Below are 21,877 nucleotides of genomic sequence, written 5' to 3'. Positions count from 1 at the left end.
AGAGCCGGAGGCTTGAGAGAGGCAGTGACTGGGTGGTGTTGTTATTCTTCCAATGAGAAGTCGGGTATTTCGTAAAGTCAACTCCCCCACAGCCCGCTCCGTGTCCGTCTCTATCTCGTGGCAGCCCCACTTCATTAGGTACCACAGTTCGAGACAATGACATGAGCCCCTCGTGATCGGGAGGTGATCGGGTCGCTGCATACTATACAGATCTACCGCCATCTTGCGGACGTCTCTTGCCAAGTAGAGATAACGCCTTTGAGATGTCATAACCAAGCTCTCTCCTCGCTGCCGCAGCAGCATATCCTCCTCCAGCACATTCACCGAGAGCAGCCATGGACCAGCGAAGACCGCCGGAATACAGGCTCGATGTCACAGCAGACCGCTCGAATGTGAAGGATGTAGTCAAAGGTATATAACATGAACAGACTGACTACCAACCAAAGGTACTCCCTCATTCCCCCTTCAGAAGTGCTAACAGATCTTCTTCCTCGCCCTAGGCATCCTCCATACCATCTTCTTCCACCGCTACTTCACCCCTCTCTACCCAGCAACCCACGAAATCCTCGACCTCACCCTCCCCTTCGTCACCGAAGACGACATCGACACTCTAATCGAAACCCGCACAAGCTCCCTCCTCCGCCAACTCGACTCGCAATCGACTACAACTACTTCTACTACAACCACAACAACCACAACACCACCAGCCCCAACAACAACAACAACAACTTCTTCTCCACTCCAACCCTCCTCCCCCCGCCCCACCCACGCAACCCTCACCCTCCAATTCCTCGAACGCAAACGCCGTCGAACATGGTTCATTCAAAAACCCGACGAAGAAACTCCCTGGGAGACATGGATTCTCAGCGTCAGCGTCACGAGCGCTCGAAGTGAAGGCGAAGCGCAAAGAAATCGTTTACACATGACGAGGAGTTTGGAAATGGCTGCGTGCAAAATTGTGCAGATTGTGAATTTGCAGAGGGGTCATATTCCGCCCATTACTACGACGGAGAGTAATCCGTTTCCGTATGATTTGAAGATTAAAATGGGGGGTGGGAATAGTGGTGGGGGAGGAGGAGGAGGTGGTGGTGGTGGTGGTGGTGGAGGTGGAGATCAGGAAGGGTGGGGTGGGAAGATGGGTATCTTTTTGAATAATTGAGTGGAATGAATGGATGATGGCATGGATGCACATGGGAGGGAGGCATGGATCATTACGGCGTTCGGAGTGCTTTTTCTCTTTTTGTCATGACAGCATGAAAACGGAGTTCGCATAGATGAGATACCCAATGGGAGGTCAGACGTGAACATGTTCTCATTCGATGTACGACAGACATCCTGAGCGATGTTTCGTATTTCTCGTTAAACAAGTGACTAGTCCTCCACATCTCGTGTTTCTAGCACAGCGAACATGATGCCCAGGGCTTGACAATTATGTCAAAGAGTCATCTCAGCACACAGCGGACTGTCAAGCTGATGTGCTGTAGCTGGTAATCGTGTTGCGACACGCGGCATAAAAGTGCTTCACGGTCTCCCGAGTTCTGCGCGTATCGCCACGGGCAGCGGAAAGCTGGGCCACAAAGCGCTGTCTCTCGCTGTCTGCCACATGCTCGCTGATAGCTGGCAAGGCGGCTTTGTTCGCCAAGGCACTCTCTATCCATTGCTTCGATTGTGGCTGGGTAGAAAGAAGAGCCTTGAGTGGCTCGCAGAGCTGCTCGAGTTCGGACCTTTGACCTCGCCCACTGATCTGACTCATCAATGCTTGAGCGAGCATGGGTCCATAGGCGGCAACGACTTGTGCGAGGCGAGTGCGGACAACTTCATCAGCAGGCTTATCTTCTGGCTTGATCAATCTCGCCCAGAAGCCACATGCTGCGCGTTTGGGCATCAGGTCTGCACCATCGACTGCTTTGAGAGAAAAGTCGAGAATCGGGGCGACCATGTCTCCAGTGCCAGCCGTGTCCATGAGAATGTTCGTGTAGCGTCCAATCATCCTGTTGAACACATCAATGCAGCTCTGGGCCACGCCCGGATCTCGACTTGGCTCGCCCAAGAGCTGGACCATCGACACGACTTTTTGATATATCTTGGCGACTTCATCATCGATTCGAGGGTGATTGTTTCTTGAATATTGTTGCACCAGTGTGCATGTCATGGCTAGTACTGATTCCACATTCGGCGTGCTGGGGTTGCACTGCTCGAGGAAGGCGATGATGTAGCCAGGCGGGAAGACAAACGGACCAGGCTCAGTTTCGACGAACCCACTCTTGAGTACTTTGCAGACACCCTCGACCACCTCTCCGTTTTGCGGTATCAGCTGCAGGGCGCTCTGGCATATGCTCAGAATACGCTGTTGTATTGCTTGACCTGTGCAATGCGTCAGTTCGAGGTCGGTGGCGGTTTATATAGGAACGATCACGTACCATCCGTAGTCTGCCAGAAGCTCTTCTTGTCGACCGGCGCAGTGTTATCATTGGAGAGGTCAATCGGCCCGTCCTCTTCACTCTGCATATTCTTTCCTACAGCCGCAAGACACTCGATTGCCGACGCACCCCATAGCTCGAGCAACTCAGGGTTAGACTGATCACGCGCGTTTCCCAGTGTCCCCTCAATAATGTCCAGCAAAGCAGATAGAGGCCTAGCTTTGGCGCTTTCGGGTTGTACTGCTTGCACGATGGCGGCAATGGCACCAATGACTTTCTCGTTCGTATATGGCTCACTTGTCTCCCCTTGCGCGAAGTTGTTGTATTGCGCCAGAAAGCCATCTAGCTCGCTCGTCAAGCTCGCACGGCATGTCGAACACAGCTCGGCGATAGACTTTGCAGCGCTCAGATAGAGGCCTGGGTTTTCCAGTGATGCGAATAAGAAGCGCAACGTGTCGGGAAGAAACTCGGCGTGACGCTCGATGTACGCTCCATATGACCCGAGTGTGTCAACAGCAGTCCGGCGTGCTTGTGTAGGCATAGTCTGGCTAAAGTCTCCAACGATGCGATATAGCGACGAGCTGAAGACTGGAGTGAGTGTGTTCTCGGCAGTTTGATCAGCCAACACATTGTCGGCAAGTGTATTGACCGCAAACAAGGCGGCCTCAAGCTCCTGCCACTGCCCATGTTCCAAAGCACTTAGCATGATCGTGACAAGTGACTGCAGCATTTCAACGCCGAGAAAGACGTATATCGATAGCATGAGGTCTGAGGCATCCATGCGAAATTCCTTAAAACCTTCGGATTCAGCTTCGGTCCACTCATTTGCCGTCTCTGCGTCCGGGGTACGCATTTTCTGCCAGAGTAGATGTGTGAGTGACATGCACGTCGATCTTGCGGACGAAACCCAATGCAGCGGCGTTTCGATATCGGCGCTGGAATAGGTAATATCATTGACATACTCAATGTAAGTATTCCAGAACTCGATACTGTGCAAAGACGCCTCATCATCGTCGCCTGGGTAGCCAGGGGCTTCTAGAATAGCCATAATCAGCGCTAGAGGGGCCTTTGACATGATCTCATTTTCCGGCTGCTCGACGATTTGCTGTATATTGGCTATGCCATATGCGATGACAAACTGAGCCACTGATATCACTTCGGGCTCTTGTTCATGCAAAGATTGCAGCATTCGGGGACGGACATTGTTGAAGATGATTTCGGCCAAGGTCGTCATGTGCTGTGGTTGGAAAAAAGTGGTGTAGGTTTCCAGGACGTCGCGGAAAATGTCCATGGCCTCGTGCTCGAGTCTCGGGTCCAACAGCAGCATTGACAAGCCGGGGACGAGTCGGCGGAGATGTTCCAGCGCCTCTGGCTTGGTGGGCCACATGGGCTGGGCATAATTGACCCAGTTGAGGAAGCAGACCAGACACTCCTTCTTGACGTCCGAGGAGATCTGTGACGCAGGTCTGTGGAGAGCATTTTCGATGAGGATACTCACATCTTGCACCAGGATCTGCATCTGCTCGTAAATTCGTTCGCATGCTGGATTTGTGCTGTCCACCTTGGCGCCGTCCGTGGCAAGCTGTCCAGATAGCCACAATAGAAGGATGATCTGGGAGTCTCCGAGGGCTGGCAAATATTGGTTGATCGCATCATGAGATGCCGAGAGTTGATCCTGCCACAAGTCAGTGGACGATGTCGACAACTCTGTGCACAGAAAACGTACCTCCGACACAAAATCGCCATGAGCGAGTGAGGCCGCAATGTGAAGCAGAGGCCGCGGCCACTGTACTGATGATTGTAGGAAGTATGTGCCAAGCGCGGCACACAGCTTCTTTTGCACCAGGTGCCCCTCCCCAACACGGTCTAGTCTGACCTGAAGAACGTCAGCTCAGTACGTATATATATCAAATGGATCAATTGCAGTCAAGCTACAATAGAGAAGCAGAAGAAGGCGGAACACACAGTCCAAGATACTATTCTTGCAAGAATAGCCTGCGCGGTGGCAGCAGCCAGCTTAGACCTGTTACACAGCATGAGCGGAGAGTCTCACCATCAAAGACTCATCTCAGGGTCGACAAACTGACCCTTCATTGTTGAGTTTCACTTGAAAGGTCAAAGCGGCGATGAAGCGCACACTAGGGTCTTGTGAGGCGAGAAGGCCATCTGCAAGCTGCCATCCCTCTGGCGAATGCTGTAGGAGCTTGATTTGCTCGTCGATTTGATTGATGAGCTTCGGTGTACCTGGCTGGTACAGACGTTTGACGAGCTATGCCGAGAATCAGCACGAGCGGCCTCCAGATCAGATGGTTTGAGCACGAGCGCGCCACGCCACATACTTGCTCGACTTCGTCCAGGCTCGTCGGAGCACTGACTAAGCTGTTGGCGTCCATATGGATATGGGATCAATTGTCAGCGAGGAGTTGCGCGATGTCCGTCATGTCTTGTCGCGCCCGTGGGAGGGAGTGGCGGATGCGGATGTGGATATGGAATGCGCTGCAGGGCCGGGCCAGTGTACGTTGGTAGAATTCAAGTAGGATGGAAATCAATTGTGCGAGCACAGCTGCACAGGGTACGACTCGAGATGGTTTGTCTTGAAGAGCAGCTCACGCGAAGAGCGGATGGCCGCATGCTGGGAAGGGAAGGAGCGACGCAGCAGCCGTGCAATTTTCGCGAAAAGGTGCCGAGAGCCTGCCTGATTGGGTTCGTGTTACCTCCCTCCGACTTGACCAGACATGCCGGCATGTTTCATCCGCATCAACAACATCACCTACCTGATATTATCATCACTCCGCCATCGACTCGCACCTCATGATGGACCGACCTGTCGCAACTTGCAGAGGAACGTGGACAGGGCAGGGCAGGGCAGCATGTCATCAAGGAGACTGGCGGCAATTCACGGTGAGGCTTGGCATAAAATGAACTACCTACGCGTTCCTACGGTATCTAGGTACTAGCTTCACATCTGGCATTCCACTGGCATTACCTCCTCTGGGCCTACAAACTCTTCTGTGGTTGGAGTATAGCAGGTGTCATATTCCTGGCTCGCTCGGCATCCGTGCGAACATCTTTCTTGCGTCTAAGCGATGCCGACCTTCTCCGAACGCTCGATGGTCTGGTCAAACGAGTACAGCGGCTCGAGCTTGGCCTCTTTGCGGAACAGCACCCAGCGGTTGAACCACCATGGGAGGGCCTTGGTAGTCTGATAGCGGACAAACTGTCTTCCAGGCACAGCAAAGACGTAGTCCTACACAAACGGTCAGCATAGTTCCTCGTCCGGAGTACTGAACTGTTTCTTGGCGGCATGCCGCAAGCAAACTTACCAATTCCTCCAGCGAACGCTGTTTCGTCTCTGGCACAAACAGGAAGATCATCACAAAAGCGATGACATTCAAACCTGCGTAGAAGCCGAATGCCCCTGTGGGCGTGAGGGCCGCCAGGATCGCGGGAAACGAGATGGACAAGACAGCGGCCCAGAACAGACAGGTCGCGACAGCCCATCCCATGCCCACCTCTCTATGCGAGAGTGGAAACACCTCAGCCGAGTAGGTGAATGGCACGGGACCCTCTCCAGGCGAGTAGAAAGCGGCAAAGAGGTAGATGAAAAGGGCAATGGCACCGAGCCGGGCGTCACCAGCAGACATTGGGATCAAAAAGCAAAGGCCTGCAGCAAGCAGAGTCCAGGCCATCTGGGGAAAGGTGAATAGCAGTAGTGCGCGGCGTCCGAACGTGTCGATGGTCCAGATCGCTGGGAACGCGAAAACGAAGTTGACGAGTCCAAAGCCGAAGGAGGCGATCAGCGCGTCGCGCTCCGAAGCATCGGCCTGTCTAAACACGGTCGAGGAGTAGAAGGCTATGATGTTGATTCCGCACTGGGATCGATTAGTGGCGGATTTGCATCAGCTTCAGCTTGTTGAGAGCGCTTACCATCTGCTGCGCAATCATGACCACGAAACTAGCCAGCGTAGCGCGACGAACTCGTGGTATCGTGAATAGCTGCACGAATCGCGAAAGGTAATTACTCTTCCCAACGATGCTAGCCTCAACTTGAAGTTGACAGTGGATGTAGTAGAGATCCCTCGCGGCCTGCAAGGGATGGAATCTCAGCTTCAACAGCGACTTGTAGGCCTTCTGATATCGGTTCTTCTTCATGTACCATCGTGGACTCTCCGGGCTTCAGTCGGGCGGAATACATGTCAGCGACGGCTCAGATATGAGAGGCTTGGGCGTACATAAGCAGCGTCTTACCAGAAGTAGATGCCAAGAGTCAGAGGCACGGCTGGGATGAAAGCCGAACCAATTTGCAACCTCCAGGCGATGTCGCCAACACGGTAGACAGCGAGGTTTGCACAGAAGCCCTGGATTCAAGTTAGCCCATCTTCATGACGACGCGGTGATTGTGCAGCATACCAGGAAGATGCCAAATGCGGTCCACATTTGCCAACTCATCACCAGAGCGCCTCGAATCCGTGCAGGTGAGTTCTCGGCGGCGAAAATTGGCACTGTGGAACCCTTCAAACCCATTCCTATACCCATGAGAAGTCGAGTGATAAACAGCTGTTCCCAGGTCTGGGAGACAGCTCCTCCGATTGGTGTAATGAGACAGAAGACAGCGGAGATGAAAATGGTCCCACGGCGTCCAAAGTAGAAGTTGCACGGATCCGAGAGCCAGCAGCCGAGAAACGCAGACCCGATATACGGCCCGGCATTGACAACTCCCACGAGCCAACTATCGCGAACCTGATTGGGATGTCCTATAGTCTCACCGAAGCCAATACCGAATTCTTGTGGAAACGACAAGTTTGCTCCCTAAGCTCTGGTCAGAACTGTTCTCAGGTGGAAGTATTCGTACCCACTCACGTTCGATCCCGTCTGATCCCAGCCTTGCACTGCAGCTCCGATCGAGCAAACAATGATTGTGATGTACAATTGGAATGGGTGACGCCAACGGTGCGCGGCCTCATATCGCAAAAACTCCTTTTCGTGCTCGTCCAGCTGCTCCAGGCTCTCGAAATTGGCTGGATCTTGAGCTATGAGAGCGCCTTTCTTGAGCAACTCGAGTTGATCATTGAGACCCTTCTGATGTGCGAATTGCTCGACATCAGTCATGAGGTCTGCGTACGAAATTCCCGCGAGCGGATTGCTGATTCTGTGTGCACATTAGCTAACGTCGATGATATGTACAGACCATATGCGTCTCCTTACTTCGCGTCTACATTGCGGTTCAAGTTAATGGACTCGACTACAGACTTCTGGCGAATCTCGTCGGGCCCTTCGTGGTACACCTGACCAGACTTCTCCATGCTCTGGTCCTCTGCCATCGTGCCTGGCTGTTGATGTTGTTGTCAGTATTCAGCGAAGCTTGCAGCGAAGAAGAATTCAAGAGAACGTACAAGAGCTGGACAAGAATTCTTGCGAATACAACGCGAACTTTTTGATTCTGGCGACAATAATTTGGGGGTCTTTACTCAATTTATGAAAAAATGTTCACCTTCACCACCCAACCTGCCCCCACCAATAGTGACTGGACCCTCTACAAGCTTCGGCTCTAGCTATGAGTGCGTGCCTCCTTTGACGCGGCAGGACGATCGGGCACATCCTTCGTGCACTCGGGTTGACCATGGTGACCAGTCGAGCTGAAGGGCATTTCCTAAAGCAGCTTTCCAGCTAAGGGTTGCCACGATACCAAGATTCTCGGCAATGGCGGCCTGAGGGACGGCTATACATCTGTGAGTGGTAATAAAGTTGGCGCTATGGACTGGTTGATTTGGGGAATTCGCACAAGGCGGGGAGTTGTGATTCACACAGTTGACTGATCATAGCATGTCTTGCATGGCTTGGCTTGGCCAGCTGAGAAATTTGGCGAAAGATTCGAAGTCTCGTCGAGCACGACACAGTATGCCTATCTATCGCTCGATCTACCTCATACTGAACATAATCGACCACGTTCGACATGAGCAAGCTCGACACAGATAAGTAGTACCAACCTGATCTTATCTTTTCACCGCACTCCGCCTTTTCGATCAATGGATGGGGGTGGGGGGGCAAGGCAAGCCAATATCGACTAGTCCGCTTGGCTGCGGGGTGTGAGTGCGAACAGACGTCTGGGCAGCCAAGGCAGTCAGTGCTGAGACTTTTTTTCTTTCTTGTTTCTTTGACCACCACAGTATTGCCGTCGCATGGACAGTATGTTAGGTAGTTATAAAGGTATCAAAGGCCTATGATAGGTGTCCCTTGGAGAATAATCAAAAAAACTTGCATGTTGACGACTGTACCGATGTGTGTAGTCGAGTGCTATGAGGCCTGAGATGTTACCTGCCCGTCTTGTGGAAGAGCTACCTATAGGCTATAGCTGGTGGCTGATCTTCGTTTGGCGGGCTGGAGAGGAGGAGGAGCAGATTTGCTGTTTGGAGAGGTGAGATAATGCTGGAAGTTGGGAGGTGCACCGTGCATGTGGTTGATTCTAGGAGATGTAATGCTTAGGTAAGGCAGGAGGTATATACCTGAGTCAGCAGCGAAGCGAGCAGCTGGAGCAGAACCAATCATGTCTCAGGTGTTGTCGCCTCCTCCTCCTCAACAAATAGAACTCGAACTAATGCCTCAGGCTGTGTTTGACCATGCATGTAACCAGGTTCGGGCTGGTATAGCCAAGTACCAGGACCTGGAGTCGTCTCATCTTCATCTCACGCCTCTGACTTGCTCCGGATAAGCCGCTGAGCGTACATTACCTGAGTATTGTATTGTATACTTCTTCTATATGGAAAACGTCTGTATCACTACATACCTGGTATACACCGGCAATACCGACGCCATCTGTGCCTCACTGTAAACTACTACTGTACGCCAGCAAACATGGCGGCGGTCAACGAAAGCGGCCACTGGACTCCGCCAGAACTCCAACTCGTGCCTCGCACGTGGTATCAGACGCTACTGGACTATCCACTTCCGACGGCGCTGCTCGCCACCATCATCGTGCTGATCGTGACCAGGCTCTCGAGCAGCACCCAGAGCAAAGCACGAACGCAGAATGGCGCGAGCATCATTCCCGCCCATCCATACTGGCTGCCGTTCATTGGTCATGCACCGCAGATGTTCTATGGCGACGGCTTTCTGGAACACCTTCGCGTGCTCTACCGAAAAGGTGCTTTTGCCCTGAATCTGGGCGGCAGTCGGCATAATATCTTGTACACGCCAGGCCATGTCACTGCACTGCTCAATGCGAAAAAGGAGAATGCCGATTCCGAGGACGTGGCGAGAAAGCTGATGGTCAGTATCTTCGACTTGCCAGTGTACGATCTCGAAAAATATGATGCAGCCCACAAGGATATGGTGGAATGTTATCGCGAAATCTTGTCCAACCCGGGGCTGGAAGGGCTGGTTGAAAACACAGCGGGCCGAGCAAGAGACTATGTCACCAACCTAGTATCTTTTCTGGAGAGTCCGGTCGACCAGATGCCCTGGGAGAAGAACGCCAACATTACTCTTCTGGCTGATGCGGCCCAAGGCAGCTCATCGAACCCAACAGTGGTGGAGGCCAGCTTGTTTCCCTTGATTCGAGATTTCGTGGCTTTCACAGCCAATCCTTCCATCATGGGGTCCGATTTCCTCCAGAACTTCCCCACCTTCTTCGATGATATCTGGACTCTCGATTCGGGCTTCATTATGCTGGCTGCGGGACTTCCACGATGGGCTCCCATCCCCACTCTCACCAGGGCGCATATCGCTCGCAGGGACAACCTCAAACGCCTGGAAGAGTTTCACGAGAACCTCCAGAAACATCATCGCGGCGAACCGGTCGAGTCCAAATGGTCATCTCTAGACGATGTGGGCACGCTGCTCAAAGCTCGAATGCAAGTCTACGAAAAGCACGACTTCTCCATCCGCACCCGAAGCTCATACGAGCTCGCTCTCATGTGGGCGGCCAACGCCAACTCGGACACGTTAATCTTCTGGATGATCAACCACGTCTACTCTGACCGCGTCCTCCTCGCCCAACTCCGCGAAGAAATCGCCCCCTACATCAAAATTTCGCACGAGCGAACCGGTCTTCCCATCGAAGCACCTCCCCGCATCAGCGCCATCGACACCACCCGTATCTTCGACTCCTGCGCCCTCCTCAAAAGCGTCTACGTCGAATCTCTCCGCTTCGACACAGCTCCATGGTCCTTCAAAGTCATCAAAAACGATTTTGTCCTCCAATCTCGCGAAAAGGGTGCAGAACCTTTACTCCTCCGCAAAGGCGAATACGTACACGCCGCGCATGATCTACACAATAGTGATCCAGAATACTGGAACGACCCCAAAACTTTCCAGGCCGATCGCCACGTGAAAAAAGACGACGCGGGGAACTCGACGGCGGATTTGGGCACGATTCGACCGTATGGTGGAGGCGCGAGTATGTGCAAGGGCAGAGCGTTTGCATTGCGTGAGGCCATGTTATTTACGGCGATTGTGATTTCCATGTGGGATATTCAGCCTCAAGGAGGGGGAAAGTGGAAGATGCCCAAGCATAAAAAGGCCACGGGGACGTATGTGACGAGTGATGATACGAGGGTGTGGATTAGTCGAAGGAAATTTTGATGGGGGAGCGGGGTGAGTAGAGTAGAGTAGAGTAGAGTAGAGTAGAGTAGATCTTATACTAAGGTAAGGTAGGTATGTGGGTACAAGTACATGTATGACTGAAATGTTTGAAAAGAACGACTTCACAGCGAAATTATTATTCGATTATTCCTATATCCACTCTCATGTTCTTTCTTCTTTCTTCTTCCTCTTCCTTTTGTAGAGAGAGAGATATAGAGGTAAAGAGTTACCTACCTTACCTATCTAGGTACCTTATCTACCTAACCTACCTAGAAAGGGAATGATGCTGCTGCTTCTGGGTTTGGTGTTTACGATTTGGTGGTATATAGTATCTTATCTAGGGGTACATTTGTACAGTAGCTTTTCCCGCTTTACTGGGAATTATGTGCGGTCGATATAGATCGATGGATGGCGGTATTGTGTGCAGTTTTGCAGCAGCAGATGTGTTTGGTGAAGCTTCTGACCGACGCAACAAGTAGGTAGGTACTTTTACAACTTGGGATTGGCTACCTACCTACCTGAGATATGTAGACACGGGCATGGAAAAGATGGATGTTCCTTGGATATATATATAAAATGATGCATGCTTAGGTACGAATTTCGAAAGGGTCTTGTACAAGCATTCGTTTGCTACTCTATTTGGGCGTCAGTATGTATGGTGGCATTGACCTGCCTGTCTGCTCATTGCAAAAGTGGTATCTGAACACAAAACGTTGTAGTCATCTCGTCATCAGGTCATGATTCTCGTGCGCTGAACACCATGTTCATGTTTTTGTGCATGTGGACGTTGTGCAGCACATCATCGACACCTCGCATCGGATCTGCTATTGCGAAATCGAAAGAGCGGATGATCTGCTCTCAAGTCAGCCTCAGTCTACACTCGGTCGGCATCAGGAGGAGGGGAGTGTACTAAACGTACCGCAACAACGGCCTTGTGCAACTCAATCATGGCAATGTGCTTGCCGAGACACAGATACCTGCCGTGGCCAAAGGCGACCTCGATGGTCTGCATGCGGTGCCGGCGCAGAGCTTGATCACCTTCCAGTAATCTCTCGGGTCGGAACATGTGCACATCTTCGCCAAAGATTTCTTTCTTCCTCATGACGGCCTCGTCACATATCGCCACACCGGTTCCTTCGGGGTAGAAGACGCCATTGAACTCATCCCCACCAGGAGGCGCGCGCTTCTCCTTCAGACCAAAAAGCGGAGGAAACAGCCGGATCACTTCCCAAATGACCGCCTTCAAGTACTCCAGCTTCAACGTGTCGGTATATTTGATCTCTGATGTAGTACCGCGTATAGCACCATCGATCTCCGCTCGCAATCTGGTGTAGACCCTAGGATTCCCAGCAAGAGAGAAGATTGCACATCTCAGTACTGTAGCCGTAGAATCGGTGCCCGCCATAATCTGTAAGAAAGCCTCGCATTCACACTGTACTTGGGAGAGGCCTTTGCTCACAAAGTGCCCGAGCATGTCCTTTCGAACTTTTGCGTCTGGTCCATACCTCTCTGATACTGCGGCATGGGCAAAGGCAAGCGCGGGTCCGATGCCAGTCTGGTCAGTCGTCTTGGGAGCAGCCAGAGCTTGTATCCACGGCTGACTGAGCAGCCATCTGATGGAGCTGTGGTTGGCTGTCAAGCCCAGGAAGAGGGTGAAATCGTCGGATGTCTGGCAATAGTCCCATTTGTCCTTGTCAGCAGCCATGAATCCAAAGGGGCGCCCAAAGGCCACGGTGCTCAAGGTGTCGAGCACGAAATAGCGGACTTTGGGGGCGAAATCGACTGATTGGCCCTCATATTTCCGGATCAGTTCCACCAGGTCGCTGATTCGGGCATCAATGTCAGGCTCGAGCGTGTTGATATCGCGGCCGTTGTACTACACGCATGTCAGTCAGTTTACATAATCGCAGTCACTGCCGAACCCATCCGAGCACGCACTCCGCCAGCTTCCTTCGCCCTCAGGTCCGTGTGTGCCTTTTCATTGCGAGTCGAAAAGACGTTGTCTTGGCGTGGATCCATTCGCATTGCATCATACCAACCCGATCTCGTCCATCGGGAGGTCGTCCCATACATGTGACGAATCAGATCAGCATCGTCTGTCACAAGCAGGTCATGGCCAATACGGGCCGGAGATCCTGTGGCCTCGTCAGCTTCATTTCCATCATCGCCGACTCATCATCATGGCGATCATCAGACATGGACGACGCATTACCATATTTGGCGAGAGCGGCAACTTGGGCCGATGGGAGGCTGCCTCGACATTCTTTCCAGAACAGCCAGAAGCGAGAGAGGCTGGCGAGGGGAGGGCCTGGGAATTGGCGCAGTCGGCGATAGCCCAGGATGGCACCGACGCAGTAGTACAAGACGAGCACGGTGAGCAGTGCAACGGCGAAGCTGGAGAGCAGAGCCATGTTGTCGGTATGGGACTATGGATATGGGTGGGATGAGTGCCATCCAATCTACTCTTCCTACATGTACATGTACCTCCTCTCCACCTCAACCTCCTACAAGTGGCCTGGCCTAGAAGGCTAGAACAGCTACCACCTATCGCGGTGCTTGCGCCTGGTTGGGACAAGACGGGACGCGCGCACGGCTGACGGGGGAGACGAGCGGCGCGAGGCTTGGCGAAGCGGGAAGGCCAAGTGCCGCAACTCTCTCTCTCTCAGTTTCTCCTCGTCGATACCTAGATATGCAAGTCACGTGATCAACCATCAATATTGTCTTTATACCTCAGGTACACACATCTCACGGAGGGCATCGGCCGATGCAAGACTATGTATAGAACGCCTCGATCGAGCTACACCTCCGCACGCCCAGGGCCTCCACAGAATCATCCATATCCCTTCTGATTATCAACCTCCCGCTCCTACTCGAACATATTTACTATCAACTATATTTCCTGCATGCAAGACATCATGGGCCAGCCCGGCGCCACCTGAGATCCCTCCCATATACTTACTCTACTACTACTATTATTACTACTCTACTGCTGTCCTGCTCGAGCCTCGACGACGCAGATGCAGTAATCTCCTACCGCCACTAGATCTCACTCGGTATTCTTCCTCATCGCTGCTGCATACTGACTGTTGGCCTTCTTTTCCGCATTCGTGAACACTGCTGCTGCTGCTGCCTGCGATGGAGCTCAATGATGTCAACATGGAAGCCAGGGACGTCGATGCCTTCTCCGACGACTCTGGCTACGAAGAGGGCTACCTCTCCACCGAATCCGTCGCTTCCAGCATTTTTGACTACGAAGAGGAAAACGGCAGAACCTACCATGCGTTTCGGCGGGACAAGAGATATGCTCTGCCCAACGACGAGTCCGAACAGGAGCGAATGGACATCACCTACCACAGCATGCGTCTGACGCTCGAGGAGAAGCACTGGCATTGTCCCGTGCAACATCCTCGCATGATCTTAGACGTGGGCACGGGCACGGGAATTTGGGCCATAGACGTAGCAGACGATCATCCGTCCGCCCAAGTCATCGGAATCGACTTGTCACCAATTCAACCCACTGCAGTCCCTCCGAATCTCGAATTTCAAGTCATGGACGCCGACGAGCCTTGGACATTCAGCCAGCGCTTCGACTTCATCCACACGCGACTCATGAACGGCTTCTCCCTCAAATCTTGGGACATGTTCTACTCTCAAGCATGGAATAGCCTCGAGCCCGGAGGCTGGGTGGAAAACCAAGAATTCGACCTTCAATTCGCTTCCGACGATGGCACCATGCCCGCCGACAGCGCCGTGCAACGCTGGGAAGACCTCTGGCAGCAAGGAATTTCCAATTTCGGCTTAACGGGACGCTGCTATCCAACTGTTATGAAGCAGAAAATGGAAGCTGCCGGCTTCATCAACTGCGCCATCAAACCTTTTAAAATCCCCGTGGGACCTTGGCCGAAAGATAAAAGACTTCGGCAAGCGGGTTTACTCTTCCTCGTCGGGCTGCTCGACGGGCTCAGTGGCTTGAGTGTGAGAACGTTTACGATGGGATTGGGATGGAGTGTGCCCGAGATGGAAGTCTTGCTCATGGAAGTACGAAATGAGTGGAAGAAGAAGGCTTACCATACGTATTGTCCATTGTAAGTGTGTTCATAAGAGAAAAGAAGGAAACAACAAAGGAAACTCTTACGAGAGTTGCTTGAATCAGGTATTATAAACGACATAGACGCTAACGATCCATTTTCGTGCAGATATATCGTCTATGGTCAAAAGCCATATGACGCTACAACGTGAAGAGAGGACGAAGGAGAGACGGAAATGATATGATATGATTTGAAGCGATTCTTTTCTTAGCGAATGCTGTACTTTTTCACATGTGATGTACACACAGACAAATTGTTGTGACGAGCGAGCGAGGAAGTAGATGCACGCAAATATCGCGTACGAGACGAAAATGCAAAGAAGAGCTTCTGTGTTGGATGCAGCCTTCCTTGTATGGAGGTAACTTTCTGCAGGTACCTACCTAGCAAAGTGGCAGGAGAGCGACTTTGCAACTTCCGATTGGCATTCGCACTATCTAAAGTGAAAATTCTGTACAGTCTGCCAGAGGTTGATGATTGAGAGTACCTGACTACATACATTAAGGTAGGATAAGTATGTAAGGTAATTAAGGTAAGGTAGGTACAGCTGAGTCATGAGTGTCAAAGCAACCACATGCAACACTCTTTACTATACTCCAAACACAAATTACCTGAAATAAGAATAGATGCATGTAACCTGTACTTGCATACAACCTGCGGCGCCAACCCTTGTGATGTGAACATATCATTACCTTCCATACCTATTGACCCCTCTTAAAAAAAGACTTTCTTCAACCCCAGAATCTCCCCAAGATGCCACCAGCAAGAAAATACATATTACTCCCCCACGTCGTCTTAACAGGACCAGTAGCAGTCACAGCAACTCCTTGGCCCCGGAATTCTTTCCTTCGCAGCGCAATTTCACAGTATGCTGCTCCGAGATCTGCATAACTGAGATTATGTCCCGCAGCCGAGTCTTGTTCGTTGTACGGTTCGACATCTAATCGGTACCCCGTACAAGTTGTGCCATTTTCATCGTGGATGGCAGGTGGATCTACGTAGATGATATCGAGGAGACCAGGATACTCTTTCACTCGGGTTTCGTAGATTTTGTTGGCGTCGACCATTGCGTCGTATAAATATCGGAGGGCGAAGAAGAGGAAGGCGGGGGAATTGGTTCCGGGATTAAATTTTTCGTTGAGGGGGATGGCTCGTAGGATGAGGATGGAAGGGGTTTTGTAAGATTGTTGCTGCTCGCTTTGGAGTTCTTGGAGGGCTTTGGTGACTGCTTCGGCAGTGTCGCTGAAGAGGCTCATACCCTTTTTACTTTCGTTGGTGGCTATGCACATGAATATTACATCGGTGCCTGATAGGGCTTGTTTCCATAGCTCGTGATCGGTGTTCTGGCCTTCGAAAATTTTGAGTGCAAAGGATGGATTGGTCTCGAGATCGGGGAATTGGCCTAGGAGCTTCTTCTTGTTGCGGAGAAAGATATTCAATTCCAGATCTTGAGGTGGGTTGGCGAGTAGGCATCGCAAGATCGACCTTCCCGTGCCACCTGTAGCGCCGCACAGTGTGTATTTGACCATGATGATTGTGATGATGATGATGATGATGAAAATGAGACTTGCCTGGGTAGCAATGGAAATCTGACAAGAGATATCTTCTCTCTATATATCGAGGAGTAGATCATGCTACATACCAGTGAGGCTGTGACCGGTAATAGAAAACACCGGGTCCACCAATGTGCGGCATCGATTCGATACCATTGACTGCCTGCAGCGATCGGACATGGTCAATCAGCGTAATTGGGTGACACAACAGCACAAGCTTGATTGATGCGTCAGTTGGTTGTGCGTCACTCTCTCTCCACCCCGGCATCGTAGAATATGACAACGGGCATACTGATCACCGAGGCGACGCAAGGATGATACCTAGTACGCCCACAGGAGTTGAGGATTGAGGAGACGACGGGAAAACAGAATGAACAACTTGATGGTGAACAGGAGTTGGAGGGGAGGTAGAAGGTAAAGGCAGTGGACCATGCCAAGACCCCAAAGTGTAGTCTCCGACGGAAGGCCAAAGTGGCCAATTCTCATGAACGTACCTTACCTTATGAATCTACTGCATACAGCACCTTTCTTTGATTCTACACCTCACCGTCGCCGTATGCGGCACCTTACCTTACCGTCGCCGTCGTCGCCGCATGCGGCGTATAGCTTTGTTACTACTACCGCTTTGTTGCTATAAGTCACTTATCAAGTCGTCGCCGCCGCCGCTATTGCTATTAAAGTACGAACTATATATATATTTCTAGTACTACTACTACTACTACTACTACTACTACTACTACTACTACTACTACTACTACTACTACTACTACTACTACTACTACTACTACTACTACTACTACTATAACTATACCCTACCGAGCTAAGTAAGAGTACGCTCGCTATAGTACTTATAGCGTACGCTAACTAAGCCTATAGTATTATCGCGAACGTAACGCTCGCGCTCGAGATACTATAAAAAGGCGATAATGCTATAACTACGTTCGAAGCGCTATAAGCCTTCGAAGCGCGCTATAACGAGGACGACGACTTAGACCCGGTAGATTAGATAGACGGTTAGATAGACAGTTAGATAGAGCCTCTAACGCCGGATCTAACGGTAGATCCGACGCCGGATAAGAGTAATAAGATAGATAATACAATAGATAATAATACCGAGTATAACCTTCGGCCGGCGGCGCTATCCTCGGCGGCGCTGTCCTTAGTAGCGCTGTCCTCGGCGCTTATTGTAACTTACTACTAACTCTCTCTCTTTCTCTATAGTAGTACCCTGCCTATTGATCCCTACCCTCGCCGCCCTACGACTACTAAAGCCGCCGATTTCTAGTTTTACGCTGCCGAGAAGTAGTAGGGCTAGCTTAACGAGGCGAACGGTAAGGATACTAAGAAGAAGAAGATTACGAAGAATAACCTATAGAAATTCGACTAGGCCGGCCGAATTATAGAGACTTATAAGGGGATTAACGCGCTAGATCCGTACTATTACTATACTCGTCCGGGCCTAGCCGTTCCGTATAAGGTAGACCGGGTAAATAGCAAGATATATACTTATTATAAGCGATACGTAAAGGTAGGGTATAATGCCGGTTAGCCTATAGAAGATATAGATAGTAGTAAGCTAGTACGTCTTACTCGGCGAGTCGCCGCTATCGAGGTACGAGTAGATAGCTTAGATAGGTACGCGCGCAGTTAGATTAGCTTCTTTAAGGGCAGATTTAATTAGGTTAGCGGTAAGATATATACCCTCGCTACTCGCTTATAGCCCGAGAGGGGTATTGCGCTACCGACTATATTAGATTAGGCATCTACTAGTAGTAATAGTACTAGTAGTAATAGTACTAGCAGTAATAGTACTAGTAGTAATACGATAGTCTAGTAAGCTATATATCAAATAGAATAATTGAATTAAGTAGTAATTAAACTGTCTAATATTGCCCCCCCCTCCCCCTCCGGGTACGTCGCTATTAAAGCTGTACCGTTTATATATAGTTAAGTACCTTTAGCGCCTACCTACCTATAAGTACGGCCGCGAGCGCTAGTAAGTTAACCCCGAGCCTTTGCTACCGCTACCGCCCTTCTTGTTATAGTACTAATCTTCTCTCCGTCGCTATCTACTGCTAGCGTTACGCCGGACCTACCCCCTTCTCGTCGTGTCGTCGTGTTATCGCCGTCGCCCGAGAGGTCCTATACCTCTAGCGGCTGCCTCGTATTAATTACTAAGTATGTCTACCCTAATCCCTTCTCTTTCTTAATAAAAAGCTTGTCTAAGTCGTACTTAATACTCTCGATTAGTATAGTAGGCTTGCGTATTATAGGTAGTAAGTATAACTCGAGGGGGGGCTCGTCGATTATAGTACTTCTCCTATCCTTACGCTTCAGATTCTTCGGCTTTAGCGACGGTAGATACTTTCTTAACTAGATAACGATCGTAACCTTATATAAGCGAGCGGTCGTTCGGGGCCCTAGTATCTAGAATATAGCTATAGCGTCCGCGACGATAGGTGTTCTCGTTGCTTTCTATAATACCTTAAGGGGTTTGCCGTCCTTATCGAAGCTAGTTACTAGTATTATACTCTTAAAGTCGGGGATTTTATAGATTAGCTATACCGGAAGGTCGTCGGGGTCGATACGCTTAAGTAGGAAGTCTACGAGGCTAGTATTATCGTCCTCGGCGAGGCGGTTAGAGTTAGTAAAGTTATTAGGTACTATTAGTACGAGCTCTGCTTACTAGAGGTCCTACTTTGCTACTTTTGTCTTCTTCTCTAGTTTAAGTACCTAGCGCTAGGTATAGACCCTATAGGTATACGTAAAGTAGACGGTTAGCGACCTCTAGGCTACGGCTAACGTCGTCGTCGTCGTCGTCGGCGTCGGGGTCGACGCCGGCGCGGACTGTTAATAGTAGATAACTAGTCTAGTACCGGTATAGAGGGCGACTACGGTAGCGGCTCTCTATCGGTAATACGTATTAGTACTAGTACGCTCGTTATTCGCGTACTAGGGGATTATATCGAATATCTAGAAACCCTAGCTTATTAGGCGACTTATTAAATCTCGCCGTTAGAAAAGCTACTTATCCTTACTAGTAGAGCCGGTACTAATACTATCGGTATAGGCTAGGCTAACGGAGCCGGTATATTCGACGCGGTTAGTATAGGCCGAGGGCGTATCTCGAGTACGGTTAATAGCTCTCGTATAAATCGCTCCGTTAGACCGTCCGGATTCAGCTATTTATATTAGCTATAATAAGTAAACTTGCCGAACGTCGTCTTATAGTAGATCTATATCTAAACTAGATAGTACTCGGCCTATAACTTAGGTAGCTACAACTATAATATAGATATAGCTACGATAGGGGTTATAAAGTATATAGTAAGAGAGGGAGGAAGTATAAGTAATATAGCGAGTATACGAATGGTTTTACCTTATCGCCGCTTATAGCTAGGCTCGCCGAAGAAAAGCTAATAGAATTTTTTACTTACCTCTACCTCTACCCCTTACCCCGGCGCCCTACCCCGCGCCCCGCGCCCCGCGGCCCCTCCGCCCTCTTTGTTATATTATATAAACTCGAAATCGACCGTACTATAGTCCTAGTTTATATTCGGTATACTATATTAAATATAACGGACGAATACCTCCTATCTCTTACGTCGGGGGATCTAATTCCGTACGGCTAGTAGCTTCTTAAGCTTACTAAGAATAGGTAGTTTCCTAGAGGTAATATGCTTACTAATTAACATTCGCAGTATAATATATACTAACTCGTACGTACGATCGCTAGTCAATTAGTCAAAGGACGCTCTACTAATAGGTAGAGAGAGACTACAGCTCGTAAGCAGATTAACCTTATACTACTTATATGTCTCGTTAGGTAGAAAAGCCTCTAAATCTACCTAGAATTAATAAGTAGTATAGCGAGTAGGGGTAAGGCTTTTACTAAACCCTTCTAGACTCTATTCGAGTGTCTTAATAATAGCCTCCGGTATACGTACCCCCTACGACGCCGTACTATATATATAACACGCTAGGGCAGAGAAGCCCTAGCGAACCCCCGGCGAGGCGGGCGGGGCGTGCCGCGTAGGACGGGAAGCCCTCGCGGACCCCCGGCGATCCGGTATAGAAGGGATGCCCTACCGATCGGAGACGTTCTAAATCAAGAGGGTTCCTAAGGGAACCGGTTATCGGCTGCTGCCTGAGAGGAGGCGGTGCCGGTAGCGAGGAGTAGACAATAGAATAGCTTATATATATAGCGAGGGCCCTCCTCTAGAAAGGAAGGGCAGAGTTATTATACCTTAGTTAGTAAGCCGTATATTGTTTATACCTTTTATACCTTGGACCTCTATTACGTATACCCTTACGCTTATAGAACTATTATATAATAACTCTCGTACCTTAACTATAAGGGAAAGGTCCGAACAATAGCAGGAGGACGTTCTACTAGACAGAATCCTAGCGACTCGCCGGGGAACCCCTCTATACTAGAACAGGCCTCTGCTAAATAATCTTCCTCTACGGATATCGAAGTAGGACGAGTTTAGGAACTACTTAACTAGGAGGAATCTATAGAAGCTCTCGCTAGTATCTAGCTAGAAGACGCGAACGATTCCGAGCCGGAAATTATCGTCGAACATAAGGAGCTAAGCGACCTTTAGAAAGACATCGCCCGCCTACGGGCGGAAAAGGAACGTCTGCTACTAATCCAAGAAATAGCCGACCTCTAGAGTAGCTACGGTTACAAGCGGTATACTATAGAAACCGATATTGCCCCTCCTCCTAAACGCTCGGTAAAAGCCCCTAGCGAATACGAGGGGAGGTCCTTAAAAGAATACGGCGACTTCGTAATATCGTACGAAGTCGTATTCCTCTAGAATCTACGATCCTTCTAATAGGAAGCCGAGAAGTATATCTAGGCAATACAGTACCTCTCTAAGGGATATACCCCGAGGGACCGCTAGTACGTATACTAGTAGCGGATAACCGAGGCCGAGCGTAAGGATACGACTTAGGATAACTTTAAGCAGTTCCTACTTAACCTCCTAGACGATCCTAACGCTCGACTGCTTTAGGCTTACCTAGACTATATATCCGCTAAACAACATACTAACTAGTCTCTAAGGGAGTTCCTAATATACCTAGAGACTTTCGAGGTATAGCTAGAACGGTATACTCTAGAACAATAGCTATACTAGTTCTTCGCCCGGTTATACCCGGAGACCCGCCGACGGATCGTCGATTACAATTCTATCTCTAAAATACGGGACAAGTTAGTTAACCTAGCGACCTA

At 50.2% G+C, this 21,877-nt stretch overlaps 7 protein-coding genes across 7 annotated transcripts; 3 read left to right on the top strand and 4 right to left on the bottom strand.

Moving 5' to 3' along the window:
• Positions 1 to 157: 157 nt before the first annotated feature.
• On the bottom strand, positions 158 to 4,933 carry SEPMUDRAFT_149780 (ARM repeat-containing protein). The gene is made up of 7 exons (XM_016905764.1): positions 4,760 to 4,933; positions 4,508 to 4,689; positions 4,386 to 4,443; positions 4,147 to 4,296; positions 2,421 to 4,095; positions 501 to 2,364; positions 158 to 411 (listed from the first exon to the last, which is right to left on the bottom strand). Exons 1-6 carry the CDS (start codon positions 4,811 to 4,813, stop codon positions 1,466 to 1,468), a joined length of 3,018 nt encoding a protein of 1,005 aa, XP_016760076.1. The 5' UTR covers positions 4,814 to 4,933; the 3' UTR covers positions 158 to 411; positions 501 to 1,465.
• SEPMUDRAFT_117910 (DUF1649-domain-containing protein) lies at positions 336 to 1,159 on the top strand (the record flags this gene model as incomplete). The annotated part of the gene is made up of 2 exons (XM_016901382.1): positions 336 to 411; positions 501 to 1,159. 2 exons carry the CDS (start codon positions 336 to 338, stop codon positions 1,157 to 1,159), a joined length of 735 nt encoding a protein of 244 aa, XP_016760077.1.
• A 387-nt stretch (positions 4,934 to 5,320) lies between the features above and the next one.
• On the bottom strand, positions 5,321 to 7,736 carry SEPMUDRAFT_149778 (Sugar_tr-domain-containing protein). The gene is made up of 7 exons (XM_016905763.1): positions 7,626 to 7,736; positions 7,281 to 7,569; positions 6,831 to 7,229; positions 6,669 to 6,778; positions 6,348 to 6,594; positions 5,744 to 6,292; positions 5,321 to 5,667 (listed from the first exon to the last, which is right to left on the bottom strand). Exons 1-7 carry the CDS (start codon positions 7,721 to 7,723, stop codon positions 5,500 to 5,502), a joined length of 1,860 nt encoding a protein of 619 aa, XP_016760075.1. The 5' UTR covers positions 7,724 to 7,736; the 3' UTR covers positions 5,321 to 5,499.
• Positions 7,737 to 9,135: 1,399 nt separating this feature from the next.
• SEPMUDRAFT_149777 (cytochrome P450) lies at positions 9,136 to 11,125 on the top strand. Its single transcript, XM_016905762.1, has one exon. The coding sequence runs from the start codon at positions 9,273 to 9,275 to the stop codon at positions 10,998 to 11,000; it is 1,728 nt and encodes a 575-aa protein (XP_016760074.1). The 5' UTR covers positions 9,136 to 9,272; the 3' UTR covers positions 11,001 to 11,125.
• A 749-nt stretch (positions 11,126 to 11,874) lies between these two features.
• Positions 11,875 to 13,411, bottom strand: SEPMUDRAFT_46230 (cytochrome P450; the record flags this gene model as incomplete). The annotated part of the gene is made up of 3 exons (XM_016908989.1): positions 11,875 to 12,876; positions 12,939 to 13,135; positions 13,213 to 13,411. The coding sequence occupies 3 exons, from the start codon at positions 13,409 to 13,411 to the stop codon at positions 11,875 to 11,877; spliced, it is 1,398 nt and encodes a 465-aa protein (XP_016760073.1).
• Positions 13,412 to 13,876: 465 nt separating this feature from the next.
• SEPMUDRAFT_164290 (S-adenosyl-L-methionine-dependent methyltransferase) lies at positions 13,877 to 15,539 on the top strand. The gene is made up of 2 exons (XM_016908106.1): positions 13,877 to 15,085; positions 15,197 to 15,539. Exons 1-2 carry the CDS (start codon positions 14,136 to 14,138, stop codon positions 15,237 to 15,239), a joined length of 993 nt encoding a protein of 330 aa, XP_016760072.1. The 5' UTR covers positions 13,877 to 14,135; the 3' UTR covers positions 15,240 to 15,539.
• A 22-nt stretch (positions 15,540 to 15,561) lies between these two features.
• Positions 15,562 to 16,656, bottom strand: SEPMUDRAFT_149775 (uncharacterized protein). The gene has a single exon (XM_016905761.1). The coding sequence runs from the start codon at positions 16,612 to 16,614 to the stop codon at positions 15,817 to 15,819; it is 798 nt and encodes a 265-aa protein (XP_016760071.1). The 5' UTR covers positions 16,615 to 16,656; the 3' UTR covers positions 15,562 to 15,816.
• Between the last annotated feature and the right edge of the window lie 5,221 nt (positions 16,657 to 21,877).

This window comes from Sphaerulina musiva, assembly GCF_000320565.1.
Source record: "Sphaerulina musiva SO2202 unplaced genomic scaffold SEPMUscaffold_6, whole genome shotgun sequence".
NCBI lineage: Eukaryota > Fungi > Ascomycota > Dothideomycetes > Mycosphaerellales > Mycosphaerellaceae > Sphaerulina > Sphaerulina musiva.
Note: the sequence above shows the minus strand (reverse complement) of the source record. Positions and strands in the feature narration are given on the sequence as shown.

Excerpts from the sequence above, each read along its gene's own strand:
- SEPMUDRAFT_149777 (XM_016905762.1), top strand. The coding sequence starts at position 9,273 with ATGGCGGCGGTCAACGAAAGCGGCCACTGGACTCCGCCAGAACTCCAA.
- SEPMUDRAFT_164290 (XM_016908106.1), top strand. The coding sequence starts at position 14,136 with ATGGAGCTCAATGATGTCAACATGGAAGCCAGGGACGTCGATGCCTTC. Across the intron at positions 15,086-15,196 it reads TACCATACGTATTGTCCATT|ATATATCGTCTATGGTCAAA; the intron begins GTAAGTGTGTTC and ends ATTTTCGTGCAG.
- SEPMUDRAFT_149780 (XM_016905764.1), bottom strand. The coding sequence starts at position 4,813 with ATGGACGCCAACAGCTTAGTCAGTGCTCCGACGAGCCTGGACGAAGTC. Across the intron at positions 4,444-4,507 it reads GTGAAACTCAACAATGAAGG|GTCTAAGCTGGCTGCTGCCA; the intron begins GTCAGTTTGTCG and ends GCTGTGTAACAG. Across the intron at positions 4,096-4,146 it reads ATGGCGATTTTGTGTCGGAG|GATCAACTCTCGGCATCTCA; the intron begins GTACGTTTTCTG and ends GACTTGTGGCAG.
- SEPMUDRAFT_149775 (XM_016905761.1), bottom strand. The coding sequence starts at position 16,614 with ATGGTCAAATACACACTGTGCGGCGCTACAGGTGGCACGGGAAGGTCG.
- SEPMUDRAFT_149778 (XM_016905763.1), bottom strand. The coding sequence starts at position 7,723 with ATGGAGAAGTCTGGTCAGGTGTACCACGAAGGGCCCGACGAGATTCGC. Across the intron at positions 7,570-7,625 it reads AACCGCAATGTAGACGCGAA|AATCAGCAATCCGCTCGCGG; the intron begins GTAAGGAGACGC and ends ATGTGCACACAG. Across the intron at positions 6,595-6,668 it reads ACTCTTGGCATCTACTTCTG|CCCGGAGAGTCCACGATGGT; the intron begins GTAAGACGCTGC and ends GCCCGACTGAAG.